General features: G+C 35.5%; 1 protein-coding gene across 3 annotated transcripts in view; it reads right to left on the bottom strand.

Moving 5' to 3' along the window:
* Positions 1-18159, bottom strand: part of PIK3C2G (phosphatidylinositol-4-phosphate 3-kinase catalytic subunit type 2 gamma) — a 354209-nt gene that overhangs the window by 191092 nt on the left and 144958 nt on the right. For all 3 annotated transcript variants that reach the window (XM_087855664.1, XM_045781381.2, XM_045781382.2), the window contains exons 17-18: positions 6308-6401; positions 2979-3073 (exon numbers count right to left, since the gene is read on the bottom strand). In XM_087855664.1, coding sequence (XP_087711790.1) covers positions 2979-3073; positions 6308-6401 — 189 coding nt within the window. The remainder of the gene's footprint in view (positions 1-2978; positions 3074-6307; positions 6402-18159) is intronic.

Below are 18159 nucleotides of genomic sequence, written 5' to 3'. Positions count from 1 at the left end.
AAGAGGAAATAATTTAAATTAGGGATAAATTTAAGGTGGAGCTTTGTTCCTGGCTTTTGCATTGATTTGAGGTAGAACTTTTTATAAGATTGTAAGATTCTATTTTCATATATACTTAATACAAGAAATAACACAAATGGTACAAGAAAATTAACTTAAAATTGCATTCTGTTTTTAAAAATCTTTTTATGAAGGGGTGCCTAGGTGGCTCAGTTGGCTAAGTGTCTGCTTTTGGCTTAGGTCATGATCCCAGAGTCCTGGGATTGAAACCCGCATTGGGCTCTCTGCTCAGCAGGGTGGCTTGTTTCTCCCTCTCTCTCTGCTGCTCCCCCTGCTTGTACTCTCTCTCTCTGTCAAATAAATAAATAAAATCTTAAAAAACAATCTTTTTATGAAAAGAACTATATAAAACCCTTATCACATAAAATAGAAATAAAACAAAAACCCAGCTGTTCCTATATTGTGCCTTAACTAGAAAACTATGCTAATGGATTTTACAGATTATTGCATAAAATGTGAAGTTTCTTAAAAATACCCACCACTTTCTTCAGGTTGGTTGAGGTAGAGAATAGCTATTGTTAGCTTAGAGAATTGCTTATTGTAGAGATTTTATCCTGTGCATACTTTTCTGAGAACAATAAGGTGAAAGATGATTATAAGAGATCAATATTAAATGACAGCAAGACATAGCTTTCCTTCATAAAAGAGTGAAGCAATAATTTATTATTCATTACATTGTGAAGGTAAAAGGTGACTTAGTAGTAATATAATGATTCTAGAAGGTAAAGGAGAGGCTTTGAAACCTTCTATTGATTCTGTATCATGCATGCTCTATTACACTGTGATAACTCCCTGAAGTACAGCTCTTCACTCTTTCTTCAGGGAGTGTTTCAGATCTCAAAGTAGAGAGAGCATTTACCTCCTCTGTGTATTCATTTGTATGCCTTCATCGGTATTTAACTCTGGCAGAATGGGAGTGCATGTTTAGACTTTTTTATTTACTTGATGGCCAGCCTTGCCTCTCTACCTTGTGGTTATATTTGGGATGGATAACCCTAAAGTGGACAGGATTTGTTGTCACTTTTCTCCTTCACATAGCCAGTGGGCTCCTCCCTGCCCCCTGGCTGCTAGCTGTTGTGTTGTTAGCCTGTGAGTTTGTTTCGGCAAGGACTGTTCTGTTTCATCCTTAATAGTTCAACAGTGTCTAGTATCTCAAGGTTTGTTACATAAATGAACAAATGATCATCTAATTCATCGTGACCATTATGTTCTGAATATATATATTTCCACATTAGGAAAAAAAATTCTGGGAGGGAACAATATTTAACCTAAAGTAGTGACTCACTGATGATAGAATTTCCGGCATCAGCTGAGCCGTATTTAGGAGAAATGATGAGAGGGAGGCCAGGCTGGGGCATCTGGTCCATAGGAAGACCTGCACCACTGTCGCCTTCACACAGGTTAACTCGGAAGACAAAGGAGTTCTGGCTAAGCTGGTGGCAGCCACCAGGGCCAATTACAATGACAGATATGAGATCTGCTGCCACTGGGGAAGCAACGTCCCAGGTCTGAAGTCGGAGGCTTGCATTGCCAAACTGGAAAAGACAAAAACTAAAGAACTGGCTACCAAACTGGACTGAGTGGACGCTGTTAAATTTCCTGTACAAAAAAGTAATAAAAAGTTCTCTTTCAAAAAACAAAAAAGAAAGAAAGGATGAGAGGGACAGGTGTGACTTCAATCACATGATGCAAAATTTCCACATTATTTAGCTTTATTTAGAGTAGTCCTTGATTTGAGAAATTTGAGAAATTGAACCAAAATTCTAGATAAGAAAAGTTTAGGACAGAGCGTTTAGAAAATGAATGGTAAGATTTTGCATTATCTCGATTTTATGAGTGGCATCTTACAGCTCATAGGATTTGGTCCTTCAATGCCATCGCCACCTTGGAAAGGCCTGGTGGTGCCAGAAATCCCATTGCCTTGTTATTCAGGGCCAGCAGACACTGATGCAACAACTTGTTCTTTGGGCCCTAATTCCTGATTTAGGTTAGTCCCTGACTTCTGCTCACATTCTCTTTCCAATCCAGTTTTGACTTCACGAGTGATACCAATTACCTAATACCTGACTGGGTCAATGCCCTGAAATTGCTCTAGCCTTGCCAGCTCCGGTTTGGCATCAAGCCTGATTGACTGTTCAAGCAGCCCTCTTCTGCCCCCTTCTGTCACAAGTTTGCATGTGCACAGCTGGGCCCTGGTAACTTAGTCCTAGTTTTACTGTGAGAGCAGATCACCAAATGCATCCACTTAAGCTCCCTTAACAAGGTAGTTGCTGACTGAAAAACTAAGAAGAATAGGACTTCATTCAAAGCTTGATGAAAGAGTCCATTCAGTGAAGGGCCCAGGGCTAGTCATGTGTCTGATGCTTCCCTATACTAACATAGAAGAGGAAAATGTTCTGCTTTTTATATTAGACATTTGAAATGAAAATGAACATCAAAATAAACATTGGTGCCTAACAATTCCTTGTATCTCCACTTTACTATGAAATGCTTGAGTTATTTTCATAGGAAGAATGATGTCAACATACTAAAAAATGAGATTCACTTTAATCCTATTAATTAAAGTTCTTCATTAGCAATTGAAGCTAGTAGATGTTGTCTGCCATACATATGTGAAAGCATGTGCTCTCTCACTCTTAAAAAAATAATAAAGCTATAGGAAAGATATTATCCAGATTTAAAATTCTGATTGGATTTAAACAGCAGCAACTGTACAAAAGGAAGATTTTGAAGATGATGACAGCTAAATTATACTCATAAATAAAAATAACCTTGACAAAGACTCAAATTTGGCTGAACTTTAAGTGGAGGTTTATATCAATTACAAGGTAAGAAATCTTCTACTTCTTCTAGTGCGGTCCCACAGAGAGAAGTTGACAACAAAAAAAGGCATCCTATCCTATTTTAGTTAATCTTACCAGTAAAGACGATGGGCAATCTGGATGCTTTGCAATGAACGGTGCAATAGGAGTTGTACCAGAGGACTTTCAAGGTTCCATTCAAACTTGACAGCCTGAAGTAAGAGATATAATTAATTTACTCTTCTTCTCAGTAACTAAATTCTAGCAGAATACAAAGGGGCTTAAGAGGCTTATGAAAAGACAATGGAAAACAGCATTAACATTGTAACAAAATGTTAAAATTATATTTGATATTTGATATTTGATATAATAAGATAACCTTATTTGCTGGTGTATAATAACATAGCACATACACATCACAATTTGGATTTGTGTAGTCTCTTTCTTATTTATGCTTTAGTATCACAGGATAATAAATAAGAGCAGATGGTCCGTGGTGTTCAACCATGCCTAGGAGGAGAATCCTGGCACACACAAAAATACATAGTATGATTAGTGTCCTAGATATAAAAATGGCATTATTAAGTAGTAGATACTTCTCCTCTTTGGGCAATGAAATTGATGCACATCGAAAGCCTTAACTGAAATCACCAGTTGATACATCAGTATTACCCTGAAGAACCTGAAACTTTACTTAGAGGTTTCAGAGCTAATTGGTGCCACCCTAGCCCACCCCTCCCCAAATCCTTTCCCTCATCACCACTGTGAACAGCTCTTTAGGATTTTCTAGGATACCCAACCTGGTGGAAAATACAGACAGTATGACAACCCCTAATATCCTTATGGACCTAATTCAGATTAGGTACTCGGCAGGGGCTTCACTGTCCACAGGCAGTACCTGGGCCCCATCATCAGCCCAGAAATCTGAACATATTTGAAAATGAAAACCAGGCTCTCTTCAAAAATATTTCCATCCCTGTTTAAGAGGCAAAGCTTCTATCTTTAGTTGTTCAATAGCCATTTTAAGTCACACCCACACACACCCACACACACAGAGTTTAAGCCAGGTTTTATACCATAGTACAGACAGCAGACAAAAGTAGGCAGAACACACATTCACATACACACCTGAAGAAATACCTCAATATGCTGACCATACTCAAGGATGGGAAAGTTTATGAACTCCTAAGGTATAGAGTGCCAAAGCTGATTTTAGCAAATTTACATAAACTCTTAATGTTGTCTGAATGTATAAAGACCATAATGTATGTTCTCTTAAACTGCAGCCATGGCTTGCTTTCACTTACTTGCTAATAGTGGGCTGACTAAGTCATGCTGATGCCCTAAGAGCGTATCATATGGGCATATGAGCAAGAGAAGATGTCTTAGAATTTATTTCCATGCTTGTCTTTTTAGCTTTTCTTTTAGGTTTCCCCACTATTTCTTCTTGAATAACTACTTGTTGCTCTATGCTTCACTTGTTTCCAAACTCCCTGCATCACTCTGTGCACTGGTACAATTTCCCCCTAAATCCTATCTCACCATCTAGGAGGTAGGCAATATTTCTGGTGCACACCGCATTATTATGAACTGTTCTTGGAACTAACCCACACGGTGTTGACCTGTGGTTTGCCGTAACCTCTGGGACTGTGTCTTAATTGCTTTCTGGCTATGAACAATATGTTCTGTTTCTGTTATGGTCTTGGAGTCCTGTCTTATTTCTTTAATATATCCTGCATAACTCTAACAATATAATACATAATAAAATAACATACTTCAAGAAAATAATCAGTAGGGTAGAATTTTTTGTTTCAAAAGTTTTTATGTGTTTGAAGTTTCAAAGTCAGGGGAGAGCATGGAAGTTTAAGGGTAAATTCTATAATAAATGTTTTGAAAATTCTTCCCAGTTTTATTTATTTTCGAGTCATTTCTTTCCATCTCAAAACACTTTATAATCTTCATTTTTAATTAGGGAGTCGTTGCAGCACTTCCTAATTTTACATCTGTGTATCTGTTATGTTGGGTTCTGTGTCCACCTTGTCATATGAATTTGGATTTGCAGGTATATGGCTCTCAGCGATATTCCTGGTGCCAAGTGTATTGCTTATTTATTCCAGACTGCCGTTTTCAAATGGGTTTAGTATATATAAAGTTTTGTAAAAACTTACTTTTTTGATTTAGGTTAGATAGAGCATGCTGCCAATACTCATGAATAATGAGGAACAGTGTTCCTACAAGTCTGATTAATTTTTATTTTCACTACACTATCCTGATAAGTATAGAAAAATCACAACTATAAAAATCGGTAGAAGTAACTATATGGTATAGCTATTTTAAGCTAGCTTTCGCTTTAGGAGTCCTTGGGCAAACCATGTGCAAAGCAATATGGTATTTCAGTCATTGATAGGGGTTCTCTGTCCTAGGGGCACTTGGGTAGCTCAGTTGGTTAAGCGGTTAATTGTCTCACTTCAGCTCAGGTCATGATCTCAGGGTCCTGGAATCAAGCCCCACATCAGGCTCTGTGCTCAGCAGGGAGTCTGCTTCTCCCTCTTCCCCCTTCCCCCTCCACCCTGCTTGTGCTCTCTCATTCTCTCAAATAAATAAAATCTTAAAAAAAAAAAAGTTCTCTGTCTTAAATGTTCAAAAACTGAGGCACTTGGCATTTAAAATAGCTTGTAATTACAACCTGACCTTTCAGATAAGAAAACATCAGAGTTAAAAAACAAAACAAAAACTGAAAAACATAAAGACCACTATATTAGAACTACTATTCAGCCCTCATTACATTTGTCAACTTGGGAAAACAATATTATTTGTAGTTCGGATACTCAATCATTTACATGGTCATTAGCAAGATGTATGGTTGTTTATATTTCAAAATATTCAGACTAAATCAGTCTTTGCTCATATTTCTATATTTCATTTATTTGGCCATATTATTTTCTAAAATTACTCCAACATTGTGATATTTAATGTTATGGCTAAAATGCAGTATCTGTTGGCAAAATTCAGGTATTATCTTATAAAACCACTTTTATAAATTTACAATCAATGTTAGAATATTCTAAGGGAAAGGCAAGAAACATGTTATGAGGAGCTGCCTAGCAAAAGACTATTTTCTAAATATCATTCATTTTATTTTTAATTGTTCTACACAGTTAGATGAAAAGATTTCACCATCAGTGTTTCTATTTTTTCCCCCAGTTCTAAATAATAATATTTTTTTAAAATGTCCCCTTTGGTTCTTATAGACCTTTTTTGTAACTACCAGTTTGGGCTAAAGAATGTCTATGTTACCCATGTTGACACATGAGCTATAATTTAGTCCCTGGCTTGCCAAATTACAATACCACTTTTATGTAGTCTACTGTTGACTTATTGGAAACTTTTTTTAGAGGACTATTAGTTAAAATCCTAGAATCCTTTGGAAACTCTGCTGTTCTTACCTGAACTAGTTGTGGGAGATATTCCAGTAGTTCATCATTCAAGAGGTTGTCTAATTGTTGAACTGCCACTTTACGAATTTCTTGATCTGGAAAACTAATACAAAGTAAATATATCTATTAAGCTACCAATGGTATGGTGTAATCCATGAGAAATACCAGGGAGAAGAGAGAACGAATTCCACCCCCAGCACATAAGATAAAATCATAATCTCACAACCAGTTAAGAAGATTATCAGCACCAAATTATTACTCTCTCATTCTGTACTCCAATGTGGACTGCAATAAAAAGTCTTTTCAACTAGATTTTGGAAACTTGAGTTTAAGTCAGAAAAACTGCCAGCTTCCTCGTCTATAAAAGACTGTAGGATATCTAAAATCTTTTCTAAAGTGTATGAAAATCTTCGCTTATTATTTAGCCATGCATTTGTTAAGTAAATTATTACCAGCTGGAGACCTGATTGTTTATATGATTAAAAATGGGATATAACATATTTAAATGAGTTTTGGCCAGATGATAATGAAAAACCAGAAATCTAATAAACAAAAATAATTTAATAAGACTAAATCTTACTAGGATATGAAGGTCTTGAGGGTAACTGTGTCTTATTCATTTTTGGGTTGCATATGTCTGTTTTAAGATTTAGCACCCATTAGACACTTAATAAATGTTTGTTACTGAGCTTAATTTATGAAAGTATTTAGCATTTGAATATCTATCCCCAAAACAATTAATCCTCAAATGGGCTCCACAGGCTGCCATCATCTTGTTCATCAGAAGAATTAGATTCAATTATCTCCAAGCTCCTGGGAAGTGCCTAGAGATAACTTTTGGCACCACAACGTTTTGACATGCTTTTGACATACTGCTTTGACATGATTAGATATAACTGGGGCTTTGGCAAAAACAATTAATTTTAAAAAAACAAGTTTTCGGAAAAAAATTGATATGTGTAATTTAAAACTTGAAGAAACTACTTATAGTAACTGATTGAAACTGATTGAAAAACAAGGAAATAAATAAACAAACAAGCAAAAGTAAAAAATCCTTTTGCATGGAAACAAACTGAATGCTTTCAACCAATCAGGTGAGAGCTCTGAAGACTGGCTCCTGACACTAAGGAGGTCAGGAAACTTTAGAGTCTTTAATGTCCAGTCTCTTCAGTATATCAGGTTACTGAAGGGTGAAATGAATACTATACAGTTACGGTGTCAAGGAAAACTGGTTTTACTTAGTATCTCTCAACTGTCCTTCATAGCAGTTTGAAATGCAGTGCTTAAATGTAATGTTTTACATATTTTTTCTTAAACTGAGTGCTTTAATTGCAACAAAAATTTCACTTCCACAGTTAGTCCCTCAAAACCCTTATTTCTGACTTGCGAATACTTTTCCAATAATTTTCTCCCTTTTAACAATCTAGCAGTAAGACCTACTAAGAACTATAGTCCAGACACATCTCCTGAAGTACTACTAAGGTCAGAAGATCCCAGCATAGCATCAAGCGCAGGTGGAGAGCAGAAAGGGTGCAATAAAAATGCAAAGCTAGAAGAAGGTCAGCTTGTTTTAGCACACTGAGACTACTTTCTCCTAACTAAATGTGATTGATTCTAATTTATTGCTCTCAATTACTAAACCATTTGTCTGAAGCCTGTAGACATCACGGTCAGTTTGAGGACAGTTTGAAGTCTTAGAGGGAATAGTTACTTGGAACATTTTGCTGCCTAAGTGACGACTTAAGTCAGATACTAGTCACCCATGCTTTCTTTTGTGCTTATTTTATCTTATTGATATGAATGACAATAGAGAAAGAAAAATAGAAACAAACATCACAATAAAACAAAACTCTTTAGTGAACACTACACCTCTAATTATGTATTTGTTTCCAAATACTAGAATGTAAACTCCATGAAAGCAGAAAATTTTCACTGTTTTGTTCATGGATGTGTCCCAGATGCCTCCAGATTGGTGAATATGCTCTACGTATATGTTTGCAGAATGTCTAAACTGAATTATCTTCCCATCTAAAACATCTCTACCTCTAGACTTTTCTCTCGTGGTCTGCATTATCTTTCTCCAATCATGTAGGTCTAAAATTTTGAGTCATGTTTCCCCCTCTTTTGCCCTCTTTGTTGAATTTTCCACCCTTTCCCATCTGTCAAAATTCGATTCATCTTTGAAGTCAAAACTCAAGGACCAATTTACCTGGGAAGCTGTTCCAGTTACTTGGTAGCCCCCTGTAGAGTTTATCACAGCCTTCTCAGTGGGATTCTATATTATGTACTTGGTTGAAGGCAGGCTCATTCATTATGAATCCCTGATATAAGCACAGCAGAATAATAAGTTCCTAGTAGTCTCTCATCTTTATATCCAATCAGTTGCCAAGTTCGGTTGGCTTTTTTATCCTAATGGTACTCTAGTATTATGTCTGTTTTTAGTTTCTTCCGCAACTAGCTAGTCTAGGCCATAATTATCTCATGCTGGTACTAACATTTTTCATAGTAATAGCTTATACATTTCCCTAAATTATTTCTAAATTCATTTCTCATAAAACACTAAATGGTTTTCTATTTCCAATGTACTTCTCTTAGGTCTATACTGCTTATCTAGATAGCCAAGGCTAGATGAACACCAGATTTTTCTCCTACTATAATCCTGAATAAACTGCTTTGGCTCACTGGTTATTTTACTCTGAAAATGTCATGTGCATTCTCACCTCTGTGAGCACTGTAACCCCCACTTGGAACAGCTTCTCTTTTCTTGCTAAAGTTTCAGTCCTCCTTCAAAATGTGGATCAAATCCTCTTAAAGGATTTTAAAAGACTATCCCAATCTTTATTAATCACTTCTCTGAACTCCAAGGGCATTGACTGGCTGACTCCATTGGGCAATTAGGATATGCTAGTGTTTATTAGAATTTATCTTTTATTATATATGTCCCATCATTCCTCAATTAGTGAATAAATCAACTGAAGATAAGAATTGTTCTATCCTCTTCTTCTTCTTCTTTTTTAATTCTTAGGATTTAGCACCATGCTCCGTATATATTGGGTCATTAATAACAATACATTGATCATGATGATAATAATGAGAAAAATCATACTATTGAGCCCATTTTATTTCTTGCTGTGCTCTGAAATAATTTACATTGGTAGCAATAGATTTAACTCAAAAATACCACTTATGTACATCCCAGATTTTTAAAATTTGTTTTCCCTTGGTCAAAAGAGTGAGAGAAAAATCTGAAGGTAATGAAAAAGAAGGATGTATTATTCTTTTTCAGACTCCTTCAGGAATAGGAGAACAAACACTAGTTACATCTGTACAGCCCAAAAGAAAAAATTAGATATTTGCATTAATATGTGGAAATGCAGGGAAGAACATTTTTACATGTTAATGGAAAGGAATGGATCTTTTTATTCACTACTCTTGCATGAAGTTTAGGAATAAATTGGAAAAGAAATTGCTAAGAGACTAACCACATGACATCCTGGGATGTGACTAAGGCCTAACAACAGCAAAGCATAACCAAATATAACTTTCATTTGATTATTTTAGGAAGAGTTGGCCACATTAAGAGAGACGTTGGCAGTGTTAGCGAAGCTCCTGGGAAATGTGTTCCTTCATACATTATGGCAATACATAGCAACATGTATTTTAAAAAATCTTTAAAATTTGATTATTCCTTATTCCAATGATTTACTTCAGGGAATTTATCCTAAGAAGATCATCAGAGATATGTGTGAGGACATATATAATTGCAAATAACATAAATGTCTAAAATAAAAGTTAAATAAGCTATGACCATATAATAGAATACACACAGTCTAAAAATATTGGAAGAACATTTAGTGATATGAAAATACAATGAAAAATATATGCAGTATAATACCACTTAAAATGTGCATATTTCTCCATAAGTTTGACAAAAATATGAGAACATTAAAAATATTAATACCAAATATCTGGAAATTTCATGGATGATTTTAGTTTTCCTTTTTAAGCTTAATCTTTAAAGCTTTTCAAACATTCTATATGGAAGTTTCATTGGTTACTAAAATATAATGATTTTTAAAAAATAAGGCTCATTTAACTAATTATGAATATACATGAATACGTGCAAGTTCACTACCAGCACTAGAAAAAAGCTCCCAATCACATGTCCCTTTAAGAATAAGCATCTTTCTGTAAAAGAACAAGTATTATATTTTTTTGGTTAACTTAAAATATTCTTTTAGCATAATAGGTCCAAACAGGAATCTCTGCCTCTAGAGAATTTCTGCTTAATACCTTTCTAGGGCCCTGAACTCAGGCAAAGATCAATGGACAAATATGTTCCACAAATCTTGGCATTTCTTCCCCGTGATGTTGTCTGAAATTGTTTAAACATTCTCTTGGGATATAGTTACTGGCATTTCAGGCTCAGTAACACATTCCTCAATGAGGTGAGGGCTACCCATATTTTCTGAATGTCATGTGATATTTACAGACTGAAATGTCATATGTGACAGGAGAACTCAACCTATTTTGAATTTTCCACAAGCCAGGTTATTGTACTTTCCAATGACCTGACTTGCTTGAAAAATACATATAATTCCTGCCAATAATAAACCAGGAGCCACTCTCTAGTGATTCTGCTAACCTTGGGACTACTAATTACTAGAGGCATGGACATTATACCTTGAGTCTGGGGAAGAAACGAAAGTATCATTAGAAGATTCATTAGGCTGATACGAACTAGGTCCTCACTTACTTAAACTTGTAAGATGCTTTCTTATAATCATTCAGAAAACAAATCATTTATAATGTAATAAATGGCAATCTATCAGATTTGAGATATTAAAAAGATACAAGGTCGGTAAAATTCTATGACTTGTTGGAGAGAAGATCATATAAGGTGATGAATTTTTATTTATTACGAATTTTTAAAATTAGGTGCAACAAGGGTTCATGTGAAATAATCACTTCTTTAACGTTTTTCATAATTTTTAATTGTTCATTTAAGTAACTTTAGGTTATTTAATTTACTTTCCAAGCATGTCTGAATAGAGAGCAAAACCAATTTTGGTCAAAAGCAAAACATCAGACTGGCTTACTATTCAGTTTTTATATGAGTTTCATGAGCAGTGATTCTATCTATTCAGGCCTTAGTTTCCTCTAAATTGAACTAACAATTGAGTCTTTGGCATCTGTAAAAGGACATAATACCACAGCTAAGATAAATATAACTCTGTACAATAATTGTTAAGGAAATATTTAAAAATTGCACATAGTCCATTGTCTAATGACTTCATTTAGACACAAAGAAAAAACTACTCCTTGAAGACTAGAATTGTAAAAGTTAATAAAAGAAATCTAAGACATGTGGCTAAAAAAATCAAAGGTGAAAAAATTAAGTAAAATGAAAGCAACTTCAAGATAAACACTTTCAGAGGAACTTTAGTGAAATATCGCCTCTTTTTTGCCAACAGTGTAAACACAAAGTTTATGGCCAGAGGATTAAGATGGAATAGTAATCCTTACCTGGGCAGGAAAGGAAGAGTATTAAGTATTTAGATTAACACTTTAGCTGAATGTAGAAGTAGAAACTGTCCAGTAGGTTGCTGTGCAACAGAGGTTCTCCTATTTTTGGTCTCAAGACCCTTTTAACACTCTTAAAAATTATGGAAGATTCAAAGAGTTTTTGTTTATGTGAGTTATATTTATCAAGAATTGCCATATTAAGGGGCGCCTGGGTGGCACAGCGGTTAGGCGTCTGCCTTCGGCTCAGGGCATGATCCCGGCGTTGTGGGATCGAGCCCCACATCAGGCTCCTCCGCTATGAGCCTGCTTCTTCCTCTCCCACTCCCCCTCCCCTGCTTGTGTTCCCTCTCTCGCTGGCTGTCTCTATCTCTGTCGAATAAATAAATAAAATAAAATAAATCTTGAAAAAAAAAAGGTCTTCCTGTTTAAAAAAAAAAAAGAATTGCCATATTAGAAACAAACCTAGAACATTTAAGAAATTCATTTAAGATAACATCAATTACCCCTTTACATGTTAACATAAACAATATATTCCTATGAAAAATAGCTACACTTTCAAAAACAAAGAAAATATTAGAGAGAAGAATGATACTGTTTCAGATTTTTGCAAGTATCTATAATGTCTGGTTTAATCGAAGACAGCTAGATTCCCCTATCTGTTTCTGTATTAGATCTGTTGCAATACCGCATGTCTGAAAACACTCTACACCCATAAATGAATACATGTGACAGAGGCAAGTGACATATTAGAGTCATTATGGAAATAGTCTTGACCTTACAACACCCCTATAAGCATCTTGGGGACTGCAAACCTAGTCGCGAGAACATAGTTTTGGCATGTGTTATTATTGTGGGGCCATAAGTTAAGGAATCAGAACCTGTGGTCTGTTTTGAAGACAAGCAACACATCAACTTATCTTTTCCCTCAATGACAAATTGGCTTTGAAGTCACATGACCAACAGTCAGATTTGGTGATCATCTTTCCTCTACTCTTCCCTCAATCATTTATAGCTCTTCTCAGAGGCAAAAGGAATACCACCAAGGATCCAGACAACCTGCAACAGGGCCAGTGGCATCATGAAGTGATATTTCAACAGAAAAATACACGTTTCAACTTCTTCCACTTGTTATTTTGTCATTTCTATTCCTTTCTTATTTTCTCCCCATATCATTGTTTTTCTATTTTGTTCTTCTTTTTCTAGTTTGAAAAATGATACAGGGTCAATATCTTACTCAAAAAACTTTTGAAGTGATGGGTAAAAGCCAAATGTAATGTAACAAATGTCGACCTTTAAAAAAAGCAACTTTGGGTAAAATGAAAAGCAAAGAAATCTGAGATCAAATTTAAGTGTAACAGAAATGTCAGACTTCAGAATACACAGTAAGAATTCATGCAGAATGCCATGAGGCTATTCATAGTTAAAAGCCCCAATGTCAGGTTAGAATTAGAAAACTATCAGAAGTGCAGAACAGTTTCTCCAGCAGGTTTTGAGTCTGATGACACACTCAGCATCAACTTGGAAGAAAAATGTCAATATGAATATATTTGCTATTTTTCTAGTACAAAAAAATGATCAGATATGACAGAAGAATTTTTTTTCTAGGGAAAGTGGGGAATAAGGATCCTTTAAGATGACTGTAAACCTCTACCCACTGAATAATTCATATTCCTTCAAGGATTTTCACACAATTACAGAACATTAGAACTCAAGGAAACTTGGAGACCTGGATCAATCTCCTGATAATACAGATGAAAAAACTAAAAGTCAGAGAGTTTGAGCTGTTTTTCCAAGGCCATTTGTTGGTGGCACTGAAACTAGGATCCAAACATTCAGAATACTAGGCCATAAGGCTTTCTATAGTACTTCTAGGAAGGCCTTTTCTCTTTTAACTAGATATTATCATATATACTTATATGAAATCCACAAGATGAGCTTGAATGTATTATTTATTTTATGGTATTCTAAATGATCAATAGAGACATAATAGTGAGAAATATAATTTTCTGATTGGACTAGGACATTGGCCCAGTCATAACCCAGTAGGAATAAGAATGATCCAAAGAGATATCAGGAACTGTGCAGAGATATTTCTTGATGGATAGCCATGGATTTGCATATAGAAATTGAGAATTAACTATATATTTATGGTATAAACTAGACTTATTTATAATTAAAGAGTAGTTACTTATTTTGTTCTATATGATTACACTTTGATTTTACGTACAGAGAAGCTTAGAAAGGCACTACATAAAGCAAGTGTATCCTGGAGGCATCACATAGAAATTTTGTGTGTGTGTGTGTGTGTGTGTGTGTGTGTGTGTGTGTTTTAAGATTTTATTTATTTATTTGAGAGAGAGAGAGCATGAGCAGGGGGAAGGGACAGAGGAAGAGGGAAAAGCAGACTTCTTGCTGAGCAGGGAGCCCAATGAGAGGCTCCATCTCAGGACCCTGGGATCATGACCTGAGCCGAAGGCAGATGCCTAACCAACTGAGCCACCCAGGTGCCCCAAAAATCTTGTGTTTGGATGGATTCAACATTACATGCAAAAGCAGCATGAAGTTATGCAAAAGAATAAGGGATTTAGAGTTTAAATATGGAGGATTTTCTTTTCCTATTTTACACTTTCTCTCTAAGCAAATTTATCTATACCTTTAACTTAACTCCTATCTTTCTGTAGATGATTTCCAAATGGGATCTCTAGCTTAGGTTTCTTCCTTGAACCATCACCAGCCATCTCAAGCACACATCAAAGCCAACCTACCCCAACCCGAATGGCAGGGTTCTTCTTCTAAAATCTATTTGTTACCAAGAGTGCCCATCTTAGTGAATGTTTCTATTTTCCACTTACTTGCATTATACAGAAACCTAGAAGTAATCCTTGACACACTCCTTTTTTGCTGCCCTTCCTCATTTAGTCCTGTCACTTTTACTTAAATGCTCTGATTCTGTTCATTTTATTTCCTCACCACTACCATACTTCTAAGGCTGACTTCTTATCCTCTGACACTTGGACTATTTTATAGCTTCCTAACTGTCCCCTCATTTACTTTTGCTTCTCTCACCAAATTTATGCTTCACTCAGAAGCCAGAGTGATATTTAAAAGATGCAAATTTGTGCATTATGCTAGCTTTAGTGCCAAATGAAGTGCCTTACATGAGTAAGCCATCAGTAAATACCCACTGAGTAAGTGAATAGACAAATTTGGCTTCAATTTCTTCATCTGTAAAATGGGGATCAGTAAAATGGGAGAAATTCTAAATGTTGGTAATAATATTAAAGAGGTTGTTTTATAGAACAAATCATAAAACATATTATGAAAGTGCTTTGCAAGCTATGTCATTATTCAATTGTGAAATATTTATCATATAAATTTTAACAAGTGAATTTACCTTATGTAAGCTTAATTGAAACAAAATTATTCCCAAGAATTTATCAATTTTTATAGTTTGGCATTGAAAGAATCTGAAAACTCTAAACTCTTAATATAATTATGATGAAGAAGATAATAATGATAAAGATGATTGGTAGAATTTTATTGAATACTCTCATAAGTACTTTATCCTATAAGGTACATAATGTTATTACCCCTGCTTTATAGATAAGAAAGTTTGTCCAAGGTCATTCAAGTAATAAGTGGCAGAGTCAGATATGTCTGATTTCAAAACTTTATGTTGTCACCTGTGAAATTTGAAAGCAACTCCAGAAACTCTCTAAAAGTGCACAAAGACAAGATATACACTTTTGGGTTTATGCTATTCTACATTCTCATTCTCTGTGTATCGGAAGAGTATTGACTCTTCCTACATAGACAATATTGAAACTTCCACATTTTTCTCTCCCATATTCATACTTATCTATAATTATATTCAGATTTTTCCTTGCCTGAGATAAAGAAGTTACGCTCTTCCTTTCCTTGGATAAAATTCTCATTTGTACTTTTGTTCCAGGCTATTGGCCATTAATACCACCTCACTGTGCCACTTCGCCATCCCTCTACTTTCTCTGATCTTCCCTTCATGCATCATCCTTCATGTCAATTTGTAAACATGCTTGAAGTTTTTTTATTTGAACAAGCATACCAACCCCAAACCTCAAAGCCTTTACCATCAATCCTATTTCAAGAGTCACAATTTATTTAATTTATTTCTCTCTATTTCCTCTTTAGGATCTTGAAGTGTGGTATCCAACTTTACTGCAGTATGATAACTGTCTCACAAATACCATCAGTGACTGCTCTATTCTCAATACATTGATTTCTTTTTGACTTAATTCTATTTAATACCTTTCCAAAACCTTTGAAAACCTTTTTTAAAAAAAAAAAATTTATTTATTTAAGAAAGAGAGAGGGAGGAGAAGGGAGAGAGCATAGGGGGAGGGGTAGAGAGAGAGAAAATCTCAAGCAGACTCCACACTGAGCACAGAGCCCAACACAGGGCTCCATCTCAGGACCTGGAGGTCATGACCTAAGCTGAAGCCAAGAGTCTGACACTTAACTGACTGAGTCACCTAGGTGCCCCCTTTGAAAACCTTTTTTATGAATTCTAAATTACCACACCTTTCTCCACCTCCTCCAACCTCTTGGTCACTCTTCCTATTGCCTTTCCTGGCTTTGTTTGCTCTATACTGACCTTAAAATGTTACTACTCTCCAGGGTTCCATCTTTTGCTCCTTTGTATACTTCCTCTGCACATATACACACAGTACTTCTACATCTATGGCTTCAGTTCCTGCCTTCAAGCCAGTAATTTGCATATTATTTTTCAAGTTTTGGTTTCTCTACTAGTCTTCAGGTCTGAATATACAACTGCATACTGGTCACCTCCTTCTAGGTGCCCCAAAGGTTTTTAATTATTCAACATTCCAAGACAGAACTCTCTATCTTACACCACCCAGATTTTCTCTTTCTTCTATAACCCTTGTCTTGATTGACGATATAGTTTTCTATCATTTACCCAAACAGAAAGCTCAAAGTCTTCCTTATTTCTTCTCTCTTTTTCACTTTCCTCTGAAATGTATCTCAGATCTGCTCTGTGGATCTCTACTATTTTCAGGCCCAGACCATTTTTCAAATGGACTATTTCAATACCTGACATCTATCTAATATCCTTGCTCTCATTTTCTTTCTTTAGTCCATCCTTCACGTTGATGTCAGCATTATTCTTGTATAACATAAATCTGGTTGTATGACTCCCATTCTTAACAAAATTCCATGGGCTGCAGAAATGAGTCTGTAGTAACTACCTGGCTCATGAGACCTAAAACATCCTAAACTGACCTATCCTTTTCAGTCTTGTCTCACAGTACAGTTCTCTCCTAATATGATATTAAATTACTATTCTCTGAGCCTCTATAACTATGCACATGCTAGACTTTCTTCTTGAAATGCCATTTCCTCTCTTCTCCACTCAGGAAATTACTGTGAATATTTCAATTCAGAATTCAATTCCTTTGTGAAGATTTCCTTACCTTCTCAGAAAGAATCTGTCCCTTTCTCCTTTGGGCACATATAGTACTTAATACTCTGGTTATAGTATGGGATATATTGTGGGTTGATCTTTAGCATTAGTCTTTTTCTCTAAATTGTGTTTTAGAGATAGTCACTATGACTTGTTATTCAGTCTCTTTGATTCATTGCATGTTGATTTCCACGTACACATATTTGTGTTCAATATATAAATGGGAAAGATACACCATCATCATCACTTAATTATTTAGTCTAATGTAGAAGTTATAACTGTCTCCTTTTCCATATTCCATGCTACCTATTTACAATGGTAGTCAAGAATGTCTTTAATGTAAATTAATCTCTATAATAAAAGATACAGTGGTTTCATGCAAACATGTTTATGAAACATTTTTCCAAGGAAACTGATTTTGGAAGCTAAGGCACTGCCTGTTAAACATTGTTCTTCTTCCCTCAAAATAATAATTTTACACCATGTGGGATGGCAAGTTCTAGTACCTTGTCAAATTTTTATTTAAGCTTCTGATGTAATGCTCTGATGCCAGTTCAGAGTTGCTATTTTTAAATGAATACTTTCCTTGAACTGTCTTTTAATTCCTTGGGTAATTTCTGCTTGCTATTAGCAGTTGAATAGTTACGCCTGTGCATCAGAGTTCAAGAAAATAGCAACCATCTGCCAAGAACCACAGACCTTAGCCCTTGGTCTCTGGTATTCTGACAGCATTGCCTTCTCTAATGGAAATATCAGTACCCGGTGAGCACACTGCTGGCACTCAGTAGTGGAAATATTAACACCCCGTGCCCCACACTAGGTAAATTAAATCTCAACATGTCTCTTGCTAAAAATAAACCAAAACGAGGTGGTG

This window comes from Ursus americanus, chromosome 25, assembly GCF_024610735.1.
Source record: "Ursus americanus isolate L20-20 chromosome 25, mUrsAme1.1.p, whole genome shotgun sequence".
Taxonomy (NCBI): domain Eukaryota; kingdom Metazoa; phylum Chordata; class Mammalia; order Carnivora; family Ursidae; genus Ursus; species Ursus americanus.
This window is presented reverse-complemented; position numbering and strand designations above follow the sequence as displayed.